Source organism: Mugil cephalus, chromosome 1 (assembly GCF_022458985.1).
Source record: "Mugil cephalus isolate CIBA_MC_2020 chromosome 1, CIBA_Mcephalus_1.1, whole genome shotgun sequence".
Lineage (NCBI taxonomy): Eukaryota > Metazoa > Chordata > Actinopteri > Mugiliformes > Mugilidae > Mugil > Mugil cephalus.
In genome coordinates this window covers 29,095,418-29,109,890 of record NC_061770.1, presented here as the reverse complement: position 1 = coordinate 29,109,890, position 14,473 = coordinate 29,095,418, and the positions used below count along the sequence as shown (strand labels likewise).

At 44.0% G+C, this 14,473-nt stretch overlaps 2 protein-coding genes across 2 annotated transcripts; one reads left to right on the top strand and one right to left on the bottom strand.

The window, feature by feature from the left end:
* Window positions 1-312: 312 nt before the first annotated feature.
* On the bottom strand, window positions 313-3,987 carry LOC125009372 (early growth response protein 1-like). Its single transcript, XM_047587288.1, has 2 exons — window positions 2,009-3,987; window positions 313-1,913 (listed from the first exon to the last, which is right to left on the bottom strand). Exons 1-2 carry the CDS (start codon window positions 2,139-2,141, stop codon window positions 781-783), a joined length of 1,266 nt encoding a protein of 421 aa, XP_047443244.1. The 5' UTR covers window positions 2,142-3,987; the 3' UTR covers window positions 313-780.
* A 2,839-nt stretch (window positions 3,988-6,826) lies between these two features.
* LOC125009171 (steroid 17-alpha-hydroxylase/17,20 lyase) lies at window positions 6,827-14,084 on the top strand. The gene is made up of 9 exons (XM_047586879.1): window positions 6,827-7,102; window positions 7,533-7,653; window positions 7,932-8,070; window positions 9,854-10,086; window positions 11,060-11,146; window positions 12,578-12,784; window positions 12,967-13,136; window positions 13,223-13,326; window positions 13,561-14,084. Exons 1-9 carry the CDS (start codon window positions 6,858-6,860, stop codon window positions 13,824-13,826), a joined length of 1,572 nt encoding a protein of 523 aa, XP_047442835.1. The 5' UTR covers window positions 6,827-6,857; the 3' UTR covers window positions 13,827-14,084.
* Window positions 14,085-14,473: the final 389 nt, after the last annotated feature.

Genomic DNA, 14,473 nt, shown 5'->3' with positions numbered 1-14,473 from the left:
CTGTCGCTCTTTATGTGGGACTTACTCCTCAACTATAAAACTGGAGGCAAATAACATGAACATATTAACTCAACTTGCCCAGAGTTCGTTTACAGATTAATTTAAAATTCTTTTATTTGTTTTTTAAGTATGTTCCCTCTATAGTTTCTGTCCGACCTGATCCAGCCTTTACACGTCAGGCTGACTCACTAATCCTTTTAGATCCTTCTTCTTAATTTTTTTTGTTTGTTTGTTTTATTCTTGTTTTTTTGACCTCATGTCTATGTGCTATGTGATTAATTGATGAAGATATTTGATGAAGAAGAACCAGACTGTTTGTTTGTTTGTTTGTTTATTGACAGCAGCCTTCATGCAGTAAACATTGTCTTTTCCACGGGACACATATCCCACAAAGCACCAGTGCGGCCTCGGCCTCAGTCCAGTCAGTGTCTCTGCAGACACTTGTCCTCGTAACCGTGGAAACGGACAGACGAGCCATCTGGAAAAATTAGAGACGTCTCACAAACATAGAAACACGTCCACGTCTTCATGCACGAGACGTCACGTTTCCACAGGTAAACACGCACCTGCTCCTCGAGAGTCCACGCCCCCACGTGGGAGCACCGGATGACTGACAGCTAAACCAGAGCATCGCAGCCACGCATGCGCGCCCTGAGAGGACCTCTGAGCACCTGGACCCCCGTGACGGGTCCTCATCCCCGCGTCAGCTAAAACAGCCTTCGGTGTGACGTCACAAGGAAACGTTTCCGGTTGACGGTTCAAATCCAAATCCAAGCGAATTTACACACCAGGCGCGTTCATGGCCAAGGAGTAGGCGGCCATCATCTGCGCGCGAAACTGCTGCTTGATGTGCACGCGCCCGTGCCTCTTCCGCTCGTCGCTGCGCGCGAACCTCTTGCCGCACACGTCGCACGAGAAAGGCTTCTCCCCGGTGTGCGTGCGCGTGTGCGTGGTCAGGTGGTCGCTGCGGCTGAAGCTTCGTGCGCAGATGACGCACTGGAACGGCTTCTGGCCCGTGTGTATGCGCACGTGCCTGTTGAGTTCGTCGGAGCGCGAGAAGCGCCGCTCGCATCCCTGCACGGTGCACGAGAACGGCTTCACTTTGGGCGCGTTCTTAGCGGGAGATCTTCTGCCACCGCGTGACACTTTGGGAGCTCCGGCCGCGTGCACGCCAGTGAGGTTCACCATCGGGAATGCGCCCTGCAGGATGGAGGAGAGCAGGTGCGCGTCCAGGGTGGAGGGGGGGCACGCGCCCTGCACGAGCTCCGCTTTGACCCCCGGTCTGCTGATGACGTAGCTACCGGGGTCTCCTCCGGTAACCGGAGCCGCCGCCGTTAAACTCTTCATCCAGTCCTCCAGCCCCAGTGGCTCCTGTTTCACCTCACAGCCGGGATTCAGGTCGCTCTGCCCGGCCTCGGAGCTCAGGAGCGAATCGATGAAGTCAGAAACATCCACCTGTTGCTCCAGAGCCGAGAGTGGGAGGAGGGAGTCGGCCGGGAACAGCGCATCATTCCCGGCCGAGGAGGATTGTCCACACCCGCTGCTGCAGCTGGAGGTCACGAACTCACTCTTCACAACCACCACCGGGACAGAGGCGGAGGTGGAGGCGGGGGGAGGGATGCTTGGGTCGAGGAGCTGCGGGGAGCCGGAGGCTGCAGCCGGGGAGGAAAGGCTGCTCCCGCCCTGCTGCTCCTGCTCCATCTCCATCTCCGTGCAAATCCCCACGATCTCCGTGATCATGTTGAGGATGGCGTCCGCGGTGCTGCTCAGCTGCCCCCCTGCCACGGAAGGAGCGTCCGGCTCTGGGAAGAAGCTGCCGTTATAGCCGAGGGAGGGCGAGAGGGTGTCCGAGGAGCAGTCGCTGAAGTCGGAGAAGAAGTCTGAGTCAGAGGCGTCAGTTCCCGGAGAGAAGACTGGAGAGAAAGAGGGAGGGAGGGGGGAGTTAGTGTCATTGCATAATATCAGCTGATCCGATCAATCAATCAAACACTCACGGACCCTCTCTCACCTTGGCTGAACGGGGACCCCACGTCAGAGTCCACGCACGCTCCGTCGCTGGGGCTCGAGCCCACACTGTCCACCCACGCGCTGCACGCGTCCTCAAACTCAGACAAGAAGCTGTCCTCGCGCTCCAGAAGCATTTTATTAATCTTGTTAATGATGGTGTTGTTGCAGAAAAGAAGCTGGTGTCCTCAGACTAACGTGGTTGTTGGATGAACCGGGGATTCCCTCCCTGTCCTCCTAGTGTCCTTTGATTAATCCGTCACCGGAGTCGCTGGTGTCCCGGTAGTCAGAGTTAGTCCAACCGGTGATGCTGGAGGAAGCTGAGGATGCTGAAGATACTGGAGGATGCTGAGCTCTCTGCTCTTTTATACCCTCCGTCTCCAAGGTAACTCCATTCGCTGCTTCATTGGTGGAGAGCGAAGCGAGGGATTCCCCCCGCCGCGCGCTTCGTAGATGCCCAAACATGGGCACCAGCATCCGGACATGACGGCGGGTTTCCCTCCCCTCCCCTCCCCCCTCTCCTCCTCTATCCCCACCCCCCGCACCATACAAGGACAGGCCGGAGAGCGACGTAGACGGACGGGGTTTCCTTCACTGCGGCAGCGGGTTACACAAGAGGAGCGGGATGAACGGAGGAGGTGAAGGAGGAGGATGCACCGGAGCTTTAAACGCGAATACATTTGATTTATTTAGTTATTTATTTATTCATAACTGGAGCAAAGGATCAAAACAACCTCCCATTCACTCCCTCCTCCCCTCCCTCCCCCCTTCAGCTCCGCAGTGCTGCAGAGGAAAACACGTTTACCGGGACACATGTGACATTCCTGCACAAGTGATGCTGTCGCCATGGTAACTCCAGGAGATATCCATCCACTGCAGGCCTTATGTAAACGGAACCCTTTTTCATTTGTAATCACCTACAGGTTTAAATTCTGTTAATATCTGGACAAGAATGACTCGTTTCCACCAATAATTCATTCATTTCTTGGTCAATACACCAGTCGCTTGCTCTGTATAATTAACTGGTTTCATGATGGGGGAATAAATACCTGACAGTCCTCCCCCAACCAGAGGCACAAATCACAATAATTCTTTTGTCATTTAGATTTTTATTGATTGCTTTAAGACATGTACGATACTGGTGTTGTTTTGGTTTTTGGTGTAGACATCCTCTGACATGTCATAAAAATGAGATTATAACATCCAAACTAATGAAACACATACAGGGAATCCACATTATAAGAGATCCAGACCTTAAGATGAAAGATACGAGGGGCTGCATTTAGCCCAAGTCTGCCTCGTGTAACTCCAAAACAAGTTCTCAGTGGCTGATCCTGTCAATCTCCAGAGCTTCATCCAACCGCTCCTTCAGATCAGGAGGTACAGCCTGAAGTCTGAGTCTTTATATACATTTAACTGGTCAAACAGTTCAGAGCCTCCTGGTGGATCACTAGTTCACGGTGATTATCTTGAACAATGAGGAGCTTCTCAACTCCTCCACATCCCGTGGTGGAGGAGAAGATGTTAATCTGGTGGAGAAAGGTCAAATCATTGGCTGCATCAAGCAGAGGAAACATCTAGAAACTACTGAAACTGGCTTAAGAACTTTATTACAGACTGGAAGGATAGTGGAGAACCATGGTCTACCAGAGAAGAAATGTGGTGAACCAGAGACGGCTGCACCCAACGTAAAAGAAGAGAAAGAAGCTTTTTCACCAGATTATGTCAATAAAAGCCTCTTCTTTTTAATCTTTATTCATTATTCTTATCTTTGCAGCTGAGCTTCGTTCTTGGACTTCATGTGTTGTTGGTGCAACTCCTGCTGGAGTATGTTTTTACTCATGATATTCATGAATGTCATTATTTATATTAAACCCACTCACCACCTCAGCTTTCAGTTAGCTTATTAAATGTAAATATTTTTTGTACCATAGCGGTTACGTCCCAAGAAGAACAAATCTTTGCGTGGTTAATGAACTTCTCCATATTGGAAACAACAAACAAAAGGCCTGACTGTCACCAAAACACAGGTGTCAAAAACCAGTGATCCTAGTGAGTATAAGCAAAGTATTATCACGTCTTGTCTTATCTTATGTCATGTCTTTGTGTCTGTTTGCTAAATGTTTGTTTAGTGTCCAAAGAAGAAAATGATTGTTATGAGGTGACAACAGTTCCACATACGCCCTGCAACATGTTCTTTATTAACTTGGTTAATGGAGTATTTTTACTCTGATGTATGACTCTGACTGATGGGACTACATTCACTGTCCCCTACACTCTCACTCACAGGATGGACGATTTGACCAAAGGACACAGGGGGACGAAGTCTGGTCTGTCTTTATCAAGTGAAGCTTCTCCTGCAATGATCTTACAAGCAGTAAGAGGAACCACTGTGTAGGGTAACGTAGGAAATGCTACTTCTGATTGGACGTCCCCAGAAATATACAACTAATGTTGTGTTACCAAGCGGTTAGCATTAGCATTAATATGTAAGAAGAATCCCCCAAATAAAGATTAATTTATTGTAATTTCAGTCACAGTTTAGTCTAATCTGAAGAGTTGCTGTCTTCTATCCTCTATTGGTATTGAAAATCTTTTCTTACCTGACTTGAGCTGCGCTGTTAGCATTCCTCTTAAGTCTTTATGATGTTTATTCAGATAAAGTAGTTGATCTGTCACAAGTGGACAAAATTTTGTCAGTTTTAGACAAATGTTACCTATAACAACTTTAATTCTATTCTCTATGTTACTAATTCACAGTGAAATGACACTTTAAACGTAATTTCTTTTTGTTTTGTGGTGTTTGTGGTCAATTTAGCTGTTTGTAAATAGTTTTAAATAGTAAAAAACCATAGACCGTATATAAATATGGACACCACCTCTCCACTTCCTCTCGTTGGTCTAAACTGATGCTCTTTTCAGGGATACGGGTGGCACCACCTTATGAGTTTGGAGTCAGAGTCTGATCAGTACAGTCAGAGGGCGGAGCCACGACATCGATGCCCCGCCCACACTTCCTCCAGACTCCAGACTGGTGTTTTCGTTTAGTTAATACTACGCTCTCCTCTACCTCCACCAGCACTGGACTTATTTTTAAAAATAGTTTTCACAACTCTCATGGTTCCAAGGGACCTCTTAACGGAGCAGTTGGCATGGCAACTAATTTTGTCACGTCCTGTTTCTATAGCATCAAATAACAAATTAAAATGAAACTCAACCCTAACATTCATCAACATTATATTAACTGCCTAAAATGGCCCAAGCCCCACCCACTACCATGGAGGGGGTGGAACGTATGACCTACACTGCAGCCAGACACCAGGGGGAGCTCTACTGGCTTTGGCTTCACTCTAGAGGAGTCCATATATACACAGTCTATGGTAAGGACTATGGAACATTCTTGGTATTCAGACTATATTCAGACTGTTTTTATTCACTCTTTCATTTGCACCGTCTAAAATGACGTCTTGGTCCAATCACAGCTGCGTGCCACCGACCAGGATAAAAAAGAGAAACCCCGCTCATACGACCGTGTGAAGAGACTATATCCAGAAAGATGATGGAAGAATTTGTGTGTGGGTGCAGTAAGAGAGGCTGTTGCCATGGCGTTGTGCCACCTCCTGTTCCCTCCACCTGTTACAAATAACTCCCAGCGATAGAGACATTAATGTGTTTAGAGCTTCGTGGCGTCAGAAATTCTCTGGCCTCTGGTTTGAAGCCATTTGACGCCACTGACTCACACGTTATTCAGTCTCTGCAACAGTTTTAGACCGAGATTCTGCTCCAGCACAAACACTGATGTCTGGAGGCATCTGGTCATCTGGGAGTCATCTTGGAGGAGTGTGCAATGCCAGAGTCATAAAGAATGACCGTCATCCAAAGGAAAAGACCCCCTGCCCTCCACCTTATGGAGTCAAAACATACAGAATAAAGAGACTCTAAAAATGAGTGCAAAAGTAATGACAAAATCCAAGTCTGAAACCAGGCAAAAACTAAATTGTAAACCAGTCTAAATCCAAAACCCCGTCCAGTACCAGTGCCAAAAAGTTGTAAAAATAGCCAAAACTAAGTTCATATAGCCACAGTTAAACTAGTCCACCTCAAAAATCTGTGAAAAATCTGTCCAAAATATCCAAACTTACTCCAAAACAACACATGAATCAAAGTCTACATCTAGTGCTAAACCACAGTGACACCAGTCCAAATCCAACCTGAAACCAGTTCAAAACTACATACAAAACTATGTCCGACCCAGTCTGAAACTATGAAACCTGTAAGAATTCAGCCCTAATACAAGCACAAAACAAAGTAACCAGTCTAAAATGTATGTGAAAGAGGCTCCAGAAATCAGTCCGAATCCTTACTAAAACCAGTCTAATACCAGTTCTAGTTCCAATCCAAGCAAAGTCCAAAGCCGGTCTTAAACTATCCCGGAATCTGGAGTAAAACAAGTGGAACGCCAGGTCTTCGTAAACCAGGTCCAACTCAAATCCAAAAACCAGGTCTGAAACAAAGAGAAGAGAACTGTTTGTTCTGGCCTCAGCTTCTCTCCTCTGGTTCAGAACTAAACGACAGCTTTTATTTCTGAGATAAATGAAGCTCTGGTTTACTAAACATTGGTTCTCTGCTCCTGCTCGTATGAGCTGTGCTGGCTGGTGGTTTTCCTTCACGTTGCCGTGGTAACCGTCTCTGTGCAGCCTGATAACGTCGAGGTCGACTGGTCCAGATAAACCCACGCTCACGGCCACAGGGACGACCTCTGACCCCTCCAAGGCCCCTCCACACGTCAGCCAGGGATTAAAGCTGGGACTCCTCAGACTCCCTCCTCATTCTTCTCCATTCTCACTGCAGACATGTCCTCCTGGCTCCTCTCTTCCGTCCTCTCCTCTGTCCCCCCGTCCGTCCTCCTCCTTTGTGTCCTGCTGGTTGGTTTGATCCTGGTCTTACGCCGTCTCGTCCCTGGAGCCGGACCTCTGTCCTCTCCGGCCCCAGCTCGGGGCTCCATCCCCTGCCTCCCTCGGCTCCCCGTCCTGGGCAGCCTCCCCTGGCTGGGGGGGCGCCTCCCCCCTCACCTCCTCTTCACCCAGCTGGCACACAGGTAAGAACATGGATTAGTTAACCTGGCTGAAAGGACTAGTCAGGGTTCACTAGTCTTCACTCAGGCTCGTTACCGACATGTGTGACAGGACTAGTTTATCTTTGAAAGGACTATTTAATGTTTACTCTTAACACGTGACATGACCAGTAAATGAGCTAGATGATGAGCTAGTTAACTAGTTATAGGACTAGTTAATTTGTGAACTGACAAGTTAACATGTAACATGACCAATTAGCATGTGACATAACTAGTTAATATTTAACATGACTAGTTAATTGGATATAGGACTAGTTAACCTGTGACATGACTAGTTAATGTATGACAAGCTGGTTTTTCTGAATAGTTTTATTGAAAACATTCCACTGGTTGAACTGAGATCACATGTCCTGGTCCTCCTCTGGTCCTCCTCTGGTCCTCTTGTGTGTCCCAGGTATGGACGTCTGTTCGCCCTCTACCTCGGCCCTCACTACACAGTGGTGGTGAACGACCATCAGCATGCCAGAGAGGTCCTTTTGCAAAGAGGAAGGGACTTCGCTGGACGGCCCAGTATGGTGAGACATCAAGACACCCAGTAGGATGAGACATGAAGACACCGAGTCAGCTGGGACCAGGAGGCTCAGTTCAGTTCATTTAGTGTCAACAACAGCACAAAGTGTCTGAAGACGCTTTACAAAACCTGAAAGAACATGACACAATTATTAGAAATCTGCATTTTGATATTGTCTAAATGGAAACCAGGCACATCATGGAGTAAATAAAACATGGAACATATACAGCAGAAGCCAACAAGTCAAAGACTAAACCTGTAGATGAAACTGAATGTGTGCAGGTCACCACCAACCTGTTGACCAGAGGAGGAAAAGACATCGCCTTCTCAGACTACTCTCCTCTCTGGAAGCTCCACCGCCGCCTCGTCCACAACTCCTTCACTCTGTTTGGAGAGGGAACGGGACGACTGCAGGACATCGGTACCGTCCTCCATCACTCCATCTGTCCTCCACCACTCCATCTGTCCTCCACCACTCTATCTGTCCTCTAACAGAGATGCAGGACATCAGTACCGTCCTCATCTCGTTGCATATTGATATTTTAACATTAAGGCAATTACACTGTGAGGCTGAGATAAGACTACAACACAACTTTATAACATCCTTTTAACAATGTAAGACAAAACTGGTCTAAAATTAATGCAAATTTTAAAGAAATCTCCAGGAAACATACATAAGTTTTTTTTTCAATGAATGTGTTACAGTAACACAGCTGTTATAATTTAAAGCTGTATTAACTGGTTTTATGGCCACTTGGGGGCGGCAGAATCAAGTTCATGATGACATGTTGAAATCAACAACAGCTTGGTGTCAAATTGCCTGCCGTTAGAAGTTTAATATTCACTTTCTTTTAGCTCTGATTTTGATCTCTACCAACTCCAAGGAGAAATGCTGATGAACACTAAGAGACTCAGTGAGAGTAGTATGACATTAATTAATGCAGCAGCTTTAAATCAAGTTTTCCTTGATGGTCACAGATCAGTAAAGACTCTCTGCACCAGTTTAATCACAACAGATACTTACATACACCTTAAAATTCACCATGACGTCAAAACCACCTCAGCAGACAAATTGTTTGATAAATCAGTGAGTCCTGTGATCTCCAAGAGATGCCCTTTAATTAATGCACTTGATTTCATTTACCCATTAATAACAGTTGTTTAGAACAGAGCAAAACATACAAACTTAAACTGAACAAATTCACTATTGTTTATTTTCAAATTTTGGTATTAGAGGCATTGGATTGTTTGAGACTTAATTTTGATTATGTTATATTTGACTATGTTAAAAGAGTAAAAGGAAAACAAAACAAGAATAGCAAATACATGTACTGTATGTACATGCACACATGTACATATATACACAATGTATATATGTACAAAATACAAATATACAAAAAAGTAAATAAAACAAACGAAATAAAAACTAAATCATGCAGTTTGAGTTCACACCTGAAACATAAATACTTTAATTATTCAGCTTCCTTTTATAATAATTATTACTATAATTATAATAAATGCTTTTACTTTTCAATTATATCATTTTATTCGTATAACATGCAAATTTACCAAAAATAAACACACAGATTCAGATTTTTACAGAATTATGTCCAGAGGTTGACTGATTATTTTCATTCCCTTCTTAGCCTCTGAGCTAACAAGTCAACTGGCTGGACACTCTGCTAGCTAAGCTAACTAATGCTAACTGTGTGATGCTAGTGGAGGTTATAGCCTCTCCTCCATAGTTAAGACCAGACTAGACCATCATCTGCTTCACTCACCTCCTCCTTCCTTCACTCCCAGATCGATAACTGAAACTGATCCTCTATAGGGTCATAAGGAACCATATGTGGTAACTTGATGTCCTGGTTCCTCTCAATGAGGTTTATTGTCATGTGGTTTTCATTGAGCCAGTCAGAGAAGATAAATGAAACATTGTCAGGTCTAATCAGGGTCTAATGTGGTCTACAAGGTCCCCCTCTGCATGAACTCTGAGCACAACTGATTTATTAGGAACCATGTTGTCTAATGATGTTCTAATGTGACAAACGCATGTTTACATTAGTTTAAGGACCAGGAACCAGATATGCGACATTCATTCAAAATTCTGCAGGCTGTAGTTTAAGTTTGTTGTCCCGTGATGGCACTCTGCTGGCCCTAAGACGTCCCTGATCATGTCCCTGATGTGTCCCTCCTCTGTACAGTCCTGTCTGTGGTGGACAGTCTCTGCGTGGAGCTGTTGACCGGTCCCCAGCATCGTGGCTTCGACCCGTCTCCCGCGGTAACCAGGGCCGTCACCAACGTCGTGTGCATGCTGGTGTTCAGCGCCACCTATCGCCACGGAGACGCCGAGTTGCAGGAGGTGATCCGGTACAACGACGGGATCGTGCAGACGATCACTAGGGGAGGACTGGTGGACGTCTACCCCTGGCTGCAGGTCTGTAGGCAGACCCTAACAACCTCCAACCAATCAGACGTCACTTTTCTGACCAGTAGCACATTAAGCCACGCTACCAAAGGACAGACTCCAGAACAACTTTTATTTTAATTTATCCATTTTATTTCAATTATAGATAAATAAAACCAACCAAAACGCTTCTAGGACAAATGACTTGGTGCAGAAAACTGAACAACACAGTAGGAGCTGAGAGTTGTGTTGTGTAGTGTTGTGTTGTGTTATGTTGTGTTGTGTTGTGGTATATGTTGAGATACGATACGATTTTCTCACGATATTTTATTACAGAATGAATTTACAGACTAATTATGACATTATACTCCATGAATTCAAATTGAAACAACATTCACATCCATTTAACTAAATGAAGAAACTAAGGCTGCACGTGTCCCTAGTTTGGGATTAACATGTTTTTTGTTTAAGGAAGATCAGCCGATCACATCTGGTCGGCATGACAGTCATGTAGGATGTCGGTCAAGTGACCTCAAACCTGGATTACGTCCCCTGCTGTTTAAAAAGAGCATCGCAATTAATTTTTCATCTCAGCTGATTTGAATCGTCACACATTTGTACTGATTTTTAACTCTCACAATGCCTCGTTACATCCTGTAAGAGGTCGATGCTACTTTAGCGTTTTGTTATCATATAGTCATAATAGTGTACAAATATTATAATATATACTTATATACAGAGATAATCACACATTCCTAATATATATTACATTATATGTTGCTCAATAACATAAATAATAAGTTTAGTATAATAGTGTAATAGTAATAATGTTAAATCTGTTGTTCTCTGTTTGAAGAGTAAAGATAATAGAACATTGTGTACCAGGAGGATACTTGTGTTCATGTTCCTGCAGCAGAGAATAATCTCATCCCTTTAAAACATCTAAACCTGTTTCTACAGAGACGATGAAACACATTAACTAAACGTCTGCCTCCTCCCTCAGGTCTTTCCTAACAAGTCCCTCAGTAAACTGAAGGAATGTGTCACCGTCAGAGACCGACTACTGACCCGAAAACTGGAAGAACACAAGGTAGTCCACACACAAAGACTTGTGGTTCTATAAACCCTAAACCCATAACTCTAAACCCTACCTGTAGTGTAATTGTAACCTTTACTTTAAACCCAAGTCCTAACAGGGTTTAATCCGCAAAAAGTGGTGGGGGTCCAGAAAAATGGCCCCACATCTGAATAAAACCAAGACCAGGCTACAAATACAACTGGACTCAATGAATGTCTTCATAAAGAGACATGTTTTGGACCAGCAGATGGCGCCAGCCTTCACTCCAGTTCACATTAAGATATTTCAGTCTGACACGTAACACAATGATGACACTGTAATTAATCATAAATAATGATTTTATATGATTGTGAAGACATGTCTGAGACAATATTAGTGAACCCTTAAAGGAAAGATCAGTTAGAGACATGACATGTTGGACCACAGAGACAAAGGTCCACTGTCTTCTATTTATTTAATATATATATTTCAAGCATTTCTTTTTGGGCATCTGAATAGATTTAAAGCTGAAGCTCACCGTGATGATGGAATCCATAGTTTGGGACGTCATCTTCATGATGAACTGACTCTTTGTATCTGTCAGAGTTAAATCTTTCCTCTTAAACATTTTTCAGCTTCTGACATCAACTGTGAGGAGAAAATCTTGAACTTAATATTCTGATAGTCCATATTTTATAATCTTATATACGGTACCTGTTATTAGACACTGTACAAGATGTTTATACATGTTATATTGACAGACATTTCAATGGATATTATATACATACATATATATATATATATGTATATATATATATATATATATATATGTATATGTATGTATATATATATATATGTATGTATATGTATATATATATATATATTATATATATATATTATTATATATATATATATATATATATATATATATATATATATATATATATTGTACCTGTTATTATATACATATATATATATATATATAACTTTTTTTAAAAATTTTATTTAATTTTAAGTTTGGTAGTTTTTATTTTAGATTTGAAAACCCAACTATATATTACTTTATATTTTAAGTGACGGTAATTTCTGTTGTCTCTCCGTGTAAGGATGCTACTGGATACTGTATTTATCACACACAGGATAAATAAATAAATATTTCAGTAATAATGATATACAGTATGATAAACTAGAATATATAAACTTTTTTTTTTAAATATGGTCCTGTCTTTTTACTTTTTGGTATTTCAAGATTTAGACTCTAAAAGAAAAACTTAAACAAAAAGTTAATTTGGTTTTCAACTTAAAAATAAAACATGTTAAACACATGTATTTAACATCCTTAAATTAAAATAAAGATGTTAAACGTGTGTATATGTGTGTAATTATGCCATGAGGCATATAACGATGTTCGGTTCACCTGTCAGTCGGTCATGTAATGGCTGATGCTGTCTGCTCTATAATCAGGCGTCGCTGAGTGACGGGGACCCCCGTGACCTCCTAGACGCCTTGTTAAAGGGCCAGACGGGAGGTCAAAGGTCACCCGGGTCGAAGGAGGAGGGGATCACGGACGACCATGTCCTGATGACGGCCGCTGAAGCTTTCGGAGCCGGAGTGGAGACCACGTCCACCACGTTGCTCTGGATCCTGGCCTACCTGCTGCACCACCCCGAGGTAACCACCTACATGCACGTTATAATAACCAAACCACAATATATATGATATATACTGTATATACAGATAAAGTGAGCATTTAGTAAATAATAAGCAGTGATTCTCAACTGGTTCAAGTGTCCATCAGTGTGGTGGTGATGAGGGAATAAAGGTCACGGCCTGGTTTGCTCCATCCCCTCCAGGTCCAGGAACGTGTCCAGAAGGAATTAGACGAGCAGGTGGGCGGGGAGCGGCCGGTGGGTGTGTCCGACCGCGGCCGGCTGCCCTACCTGGACTGTGTCATCAACGAGGGCATGAGGATCCGACCGGTCAGCCCCGTCCTCATCCCCCACACCGCTATGACAGACAGCAGGTAGAAGGACCACCACACCTGGACTCTAGAAACTAGCACTGAAACGGCAGAGGAGAGGTCTACATTCATGTTTGTGTCTCCTGTAGTATCGGAGGTCACCCTGTCTGTCACGGGACTCGTGTTTTGGTCAACTTGTGGTCAGTTCACCACGACCCTCAACACTGGGACAAACCTGATCTGTTCAACCCAGGTAACACAACTCACTAAACATCTAACATCTAAGTGTCTTAGAACTAACTTCAATTGGTCCAGAACACTGCAGCTCATAGCATCACCTGAACCTGGGCCATGGACCACGTCAAACCAGTTCTTCCTATAGCATCACATACTGAAAACAAGATCCTAGTACTTACCTTCACCACCACGCTCCATTATATCTGTCTGAACTTTAATCTGCTATTTAGTTATTCCACGTATTCCACAGGTCGTTTCCTGGACGACCAGGGTCAGCGGGTCATGCCCTCCTGCTTCCTGCCTTTTGGGGCGGGGCCTCGTGTTTGCGTCGGCGAATCGTTGGCCAGGCTGGAGCTCTTCCTCTTCCTGTCCTCTCTGCTCCAGCGAATGAGCTTCAGGCGGCCAAACGGGGCTCCCCTGCCTAACCTGCAGGGGCAGCTGGGTGTGGTCTTGCAGCCGTTGCCTTATAAGGTTGTGGTGGTACCGAGGGCGGGGTGGGAGAGTGGGGTGAAGTGAAATGGGGGAGGGACTTCAGCTGCCTTCAAATTATAACTTTAGTTTTTTCCAGGTAGTGTATATTGTAATTTAGCCAGATATCATTATGTTAGCTTGTTAGCATCTGTGACTTGTAAACAGTTGCATACCAGCGACGTTTAGCTGATGTCATCACTTGAATGTCACGAGTGTCTATGTTGCAACAACTGTGCGTTACAGTCAAGCTAACTACACTGTGCTAAATGCTAACACATGTTACAATAAACCATAAAAACAATATTTGTCTTCTTCACTTTTCATAATAATAAAGTCAGAAATATAAACCAAAACTATTACTTTCCAGCTCTAAAATCATGAAGTGTTTAATATTACAGACTAATGCTAAGCTAGCCTCTAGCAACACCACACCTGCAAAAAAAAAAACACTGTAGCCTTAGCTACAAACTTGTAACTGTCGTCAAGCGCAGCTAACGGAGGAAGAAACCAAACATGAAAACTCTGACGTCTTCCAACATTAGCATTGTTGCTAACTTTTCCAACAGTTTTCTATGTGAAAGACGCCTCTATTGTTTCCATTGTTTGTCAAACCTAGCAAGAGAAACACAGAAGTGGGGAGTGGGCATCTGATTGGTGGACAGCAGACCAATCAGAGGGGCCAAAGAATCAAT

Bases quoted from the DNA above. Each gene is read 5' to 3' on its own strand.
- LOC125009171 (XM_047586879.1), top strand. From the start codon at position 6,858: ATGTCCTCCTGGCTCCTCTCTTCCGTCCTCTCCTCTGTCCCCCCGTCC. The intron at 7,103-7,532 runs GTAAGAACATGG...TGTGTGTCCCAG, and splicing joins TTCACCCAGCTGGCACACAG to GTATGGACGTCTGTTCGCCC. The intron at 7,654-7,931 runs GTGAGACATCAA...GAATGTGTGCAG, and splicing joins TCGCTGGACGGCCCAGTATG to GTCACCACCAACCTGTTGAC.
- LOC125009372 (XM_047587288.1), bottom strand. From the start codon at position 2,141: ATGCTTCTGGAGCGCGAGGACAGCTTCTTGTCTGAGTTTGAGGACGCG. The intron at 1,914-2,008 runs GTGAGAGAGGGT...CTTTCTCTCCAG, and splicing joins GGGGTCCCCGTTCAGCCAAG to TCTTCTCTCCGGGAACTGAC.